The 5,668-nt window shown below is 37.9% G+C and overlaps 1 protein-coding gene across 1 annotated transcript; it reads right to left on the bottom strand.

Moving 5' to 3' along the window:
• Positions 1-1,687: 1,687 nt before the first annotated feature.
• On the bottom strand, positions 1,688-5,424 carry LOC149551787 (non-specific phospholipase C6-like). Its single transcript, XM_089787274.1, has 3 exons — positions 4,132-5,424; positions 2,947-3,123; positions 1,688-2,263 (listed from the first exon to the last, which is right to left on the bottom strand). Exons 1-3 carry the CDS (start codon positions 5,228-5,230, stop codon positions 1,974-1,976), a joined length of 1,566 nt encoding a protein of 521 aa, XP_089643400.1. The 5' UTR covers positions 5,231-5,424; the 3' UTR covers positions 1,688-1,973.
• Positions 5,425-5,668: the final 244 nt, after the last annotated feature.

The raw sequence follows: 5,668 nt of genomic DNA on the forward strand, positions 1-5,668 counted from the left end.
CAAACTACAAAGGGCTGCAATTGGAAACATTAATTTGAATCCTAGATGAAAAGTTCTAATAGAACAGGAAAGGCAAACAGAATAATTGGATGAGAATTAAGATTGGGATGTGAAAGCCGAGGCAACAAATACTACATGTTGATCATCACATCCAATATTTGCTAAATAGTCGGCCACAGAATTACCTTCCCTATATATATGAGATATCTGATACTTTCGAAACGAATCCAATAACCTCCGAATCTATTTTAGGATATAAGTAATTTTCCAATTGAAAGAATTTTTTAAGAGACATGCTTTAATTATAATCATCGAGTCACCCTCAATATGAACTGAACGAAAACCATTTATTCTTGCTAGTATTAAGCCAGCTAGCAAAGCGTGTGCCTTTGCCATATTATTTGTCCCTGGAGGTAAAGGTTGAGATTTAATTGCATCTCTAATGCAAGCTCCAATTCCTGATTTGCCTGGGTTTCCACGTGATGCACCATCAAAGTTAATCTTAACAGAACCAGATAACAGAGGAGTCCACTTGACATTTGATCTATCAACTTTGCCGGATAATTTTGGATTTGTACCCATAGGAATGCGAATAGCTTTCCAATTCTGAATGATACTACTATCCCAAGCTGATAAATAGTGATTAAAACTAATAGAAGCAATTGAAGAATTAACACTTTCGGATATAGATTTCTCAATCTGATCTTGCACCTTGCTCATATGTGAAGAAACATGACGAAAGATACGCTTGTTTCTTTCCCACCAAAGTGCCCAAACAATAGCTGAAGGAGCACACTTCCAAATACCATGAAACATTGACTTAGGATAAAGCAAGGGCCATGATTGAAAAAGATTCCACAAGCTGTTCGGAAGTGGCATCTCATAATTGAGTTTCTTGAGAACATGCAACCAGCACTCTTGCGCATAAGGACATTGTAATAGTATGTGATCTGCAGTCTCCCATGTTTCTTCACACAAAACACACTTAAATGGCTGAGCTATTGAAAGTCTAGACAATTTATCACTAGTTAAAATCCTTTTTTATAAAGCAAGCCATGTGAAACAGCCTGCTTTGGGGAGCACAACATTATTCCAACAAAGATTGAAAGCACGATGTGGGGGCCTAATTTCAGCCAGATTTTGTAATGCTTTATAACCTTCTTTAAGATAGTACCTACCATCTTTAGAAGGAGCCCATCTTACTACATCCTTATCTCGAGAAAAATAAATGTTTCTTTCCTTAAAAACTCCCAATAAAAAGAAACACTGATTATTGCCCAGTGGTAAGGATGTCGGATCCTTCCAAATACCCTTGCCTGAGTGTAACTCAATTGCAACCACAAAATCAATCAATTTTGAGCCCAACTGTTGGTTAGTGATGCCCAACTGTTGGTTAGTGATCTTGGTGTTATTTTGCCATAAGCAAATTCTTATAATTTGAATAGCTTGTGTATCCCAAGTCTATTCCACATGCATATAAATAAGACACTTATAAGTAAATTATTAAATAATTAAATTATCCATTAAAATACATGCATATAAATAAGGTACTTACGAAGTGAATTATTAATTATCTATATCATCCATTAAAGCAAACTCAATAAATTACAGCTTCGAATTTCCCATTTTTCCCATTATGTGTCTTCACGATAAGAATCGTGTGCTTTAACCAAATTGAAACTTTAACTCTTCAAAATTAAATATTTATTACTTTAATATATTCTGAACACATTCAAAAATTACAAAATCCCAATCCATTAACATCAACAAAAGTATGTTAAAAAATCTCACACTTCAATTATGATGATTTGATAAGTCGGTGGAGAATCCCACCTTGCCTTTTGCAGAAAGGATTCAAAAGAAACTATATTCTCTACACACTTTATCATGTCCCACTTGTATGATTTGAAGCCTCACTTGTGCCCCACTATATTCTCTGTCAAATCTCAAAGCTCACTAACTCTCAATGATCACTAGGGATTCCTGGAGGTCAAGGAAGGTCTCATTTCTACAATGGTGGAATCAGGTGCACCCATTTTGATGGCCTCCATGCTGGCTTCTACAAAGCGTGACATGGCATCTTCCACGTAAGCATTGGCCTCTCTTACGTTCATTCTTTTTCCAATCTCATCTGGATAACTCTTCAGAATGTGGTCTCCATTAATGACTGCAGCAAGCTGTACCATTTCCTTCTGGAATTCGCTCAGCTTTCCTGTTTCATTAGCAGGAGTCTCCCTCAGGGCCTTAACCTCCGGCAGGACCACTATCATATAACGAAACAAAGAATTTATAATCGTTATACTCCATTATCTTAGTGGACAAAACCAGGAAATACAGTCCATAAGAAATTGTCTTGTTGGTTTTGCTGGTTTTGGTTTTTGCATTTGATTGTGTGATTATTTTTGTATAAACATTTCAGATAAAAAATTACAACCCATATTAAATGCTTATTTTGTCTCCAGGGATCGATTGGATGATAGTTGTTTTTAGTATCAATGTTTCCAATCATACTACATGATCTATCATCAAGATAGATTATTTTGTCTTCTAGAATCGATTGTGTGGTACATTTTTAGCATCGACATTCCCCATCATATTACATGATCCATCATCAGGATGGATGAGAGCAAAAGAATATATTACTTTGCTCCCCTGCTTCCTGATGATGGATATGTAGTATCATCTGAGACGTTGGATAATGTAGTATCATCTGAAACATCAATGATAGAAACTATCACACAATTGATCCTAAAAGTGAAAATATTATTTTGCTGTCCTGCATCCTGATGATGGATCATGATGGATCATAATCATAGAAGAAAAAATAATCAATAAAAAAAATTACTCATATAATTGAATTATTTTCTAATGTCATATAGAGCTTTAGCTTTTTGGTGACTTGAGATTCATGAGGAAAAGTTCATAATGACCAAGAATATGTTATACCTGGACAATCTGTGCGAGGTGTCCCCTTGACATTGATGATACTTTCAAAAGTGCCAGCCCAGGCATCTCTGTAAGTGAGGAAATTAGAGCTCAGATTGAACATTTTCCTCACAGTTGCTGGTATAGATGAATGCTCGTATTCTGAACTGGTAGTAGGCCCAGTAGGACGATGGACCACTGCACAAAACCAAAGATGATGAGGTCTTCAGTCAACAAAATTCATCAAAGCGTTATGATGAAATGAATCTAAAACCCAAAACTATCTAACTAAACCAAAGAGAATATTAGAACCCCAAGATATAGCAGAAGCTAAATCTCATCTACCAAGATGTTTAGATACTACTGCAGTTTATGAGTACAAAATGAATGAATTGTGACTTCCTTCGCAATTAATTGAATGTAATATATCCATTCTCTATGATCTAAGATTATCCATTTTACGAAATTCACTAATACCTCACATCTAGGAATGAATCATTTATTTTTGAAGGATATTCATTCTAACATATTTGTCAAGAATTAAATCTAAGGAATAGTCCCATCTATTTTTTAATGATGTCCGTTCTACCAAATTTCCAAACTTGAAATACCTGATCTTAAAGAATGGTTGACATGCCATTCTACCAAATTACCCAAGAACTGTAATCCATTGAAATGGGTATATCCATTTTCTAAGAATGTCCATTCTATCAAATTCATCAAGAACGTGTAATTTATTCTATGGAATTTGGTATACCTTGTGCATTTTCTAAGAATGTTCATTCTATGGAATTCTGTAATATGTTGAAAAATGTCCATTTTTTAATCAAATTCATCAAGAACTGTAATACATTGTTTCAATCAAGTCCATCAACAACGACTATAATATATTGTTTCTATAAGTTCATCATCAACTAACAACTACCTACCTCTAAGCATCTCTAAACATTGGTTGATAGATATCCATATTGCCAAATTCAGCAAATCCGCAATCTATTCTACCTCCAATAGCGTAACTCTAAAGGATGTCCATTCTATCAAGTGCATCAAAATTGATGTAATCTATTCTACCAAATTTGCAGTACCTAATTCTTTAGAATGGAAGCCAAATTCACAGTAACTATAGCTATGAAAAACCAAACATTCTCACCAGTAAATCCACTGACACTCAAACAAAAAAGAAAAGATCATTTCAAGAGGACTGACCTGTTCCTTCGGCGATCCAAGGGGAGATCATTATAGTGGGAACTCTGACCCCCACTCTATCAAACTTGAAGAAATGGGGATGAGGGCCAACAATGCCATCAGGACTAGGAACATTCCTCACAGGCGTAGCCACATGGTCATAGAATCCTCCATGTTCATCATAGGTAAGCAAAAACAGGGTCTCGTTCCACTGAGGGCTCTGCCTCAGGGTTTCATAAACCTCCTTCACCAATTTCTGCCCGTTGGCAAGATCATGAGCAGGATGATCATCATTCGCCGGGAAAAGCTTCAGATCAAAGTAACGGGGCTCAATAACAGTCAAATTAGGCAATTTCCCCTTCCTCGCATGGCGCTTGAACTTCAAACCATAATGATGAAATTTCGGAACATACTTGAGCTTCCTGAGATTTCTGTAGAACAGAGTGGCGGGAATGTTCTGGTAATAGATGCCGAAGGAAAGGCCCGACTCGTGAAGAGATTCAAATATGGTTTTCTGCGGGTACCCAACTGCCAATTGCTTGGCAATGTGACTGGTAGCGCCGTGTGAAGTTCCAGAGTAGACGAACAGCCGGTTGGGATGCGTTGGGCCGGGCAAAGAAGAAAACCATCGATCAAATAACGCAAACTCTTTCACGAGCTCGGCGTAGACGGGGATTAATTCGGGTTTTAGGCCCTTCATGACGGTTTCTGAGAGGTTTTTGGAAATGCTGAGAGCGTTCTGTACGAAGCCGTTCATTGGGGGTGGATTGGCGGTGGTGAGATTCGAACCGAAGACCTGCTCGCGCACCGCCTCGAATGTGTGGCCTGGATCTGGATCCACGAACCCCGCATCGTCCTTGAAGTAGACTCTGGGTGAGTTTTGGTCGGCAGTTGATTCCGGGTTCGACTCCCGCCCCGTCACTCCGTCGATTTCTGGGTTCATCCTTTTCATCCAGCCCAGCATGTGGTCGAATGACCGGTTTTCCATTACCAGGACTACGATTGTCTTTATGGGCCCGTCTATGCTCTGAGCCGAAGGCAGCAAAAACAGCACAAAAATCAACATGGGTTTCAGAAGATTTAGAAGATTCTTGAGCTTTTGCCTTCTGAATTCTTCCATGTTTGCAGCAAATCTGAACAAGGAGAATGGTTTTTATAGAATGGGTATTGTATGAAGATGAAAGTTCTGCAAATTTGAACAGGAAGAATAATTTTTTCAGACACAACTCAAGTGGGGTATCAGAAAAACCCGCGAATTTGAACGACGAGAATGATTTTTGGGCACATTTGAAGTGTGTATTGTTATTTGATGATAAGGAAGTTCAGGAGGAAAACGTTTTTGGATGAGGAGATACTGGAGTGGGTTTAATTATACACGTGCGAAGGAGGTTTGAAGCTTTGGTGGCACATTTTCGAAGATCGTGAAAGGAGAAACGTACTTCTGTTCAGCAGGTGGCATTTAATGAATGTTGTTACCTGTAGTAAGAAAAGATATTATCTAATTTGCTGGTAATGATGGAAGAACAGTGAGTCACTAGGTACAGTGGGGACGCCTGTT

Source organism: Cupressus sempervirens, chromosome 6, assembly GCF_028749045.1.
Source record: "Cupressus sempervirens isolate cs-2001-9-10 chromosome 6, ASM2874904v1, whole genome shotgun sequence".
NCBI classification, from domain to species: Eukaryota; Viridiplantae; Streptophyta; class Pinopsida; order Cupressales; family Cupressaceae; genus Cupressus; species Cupressus sempervirens.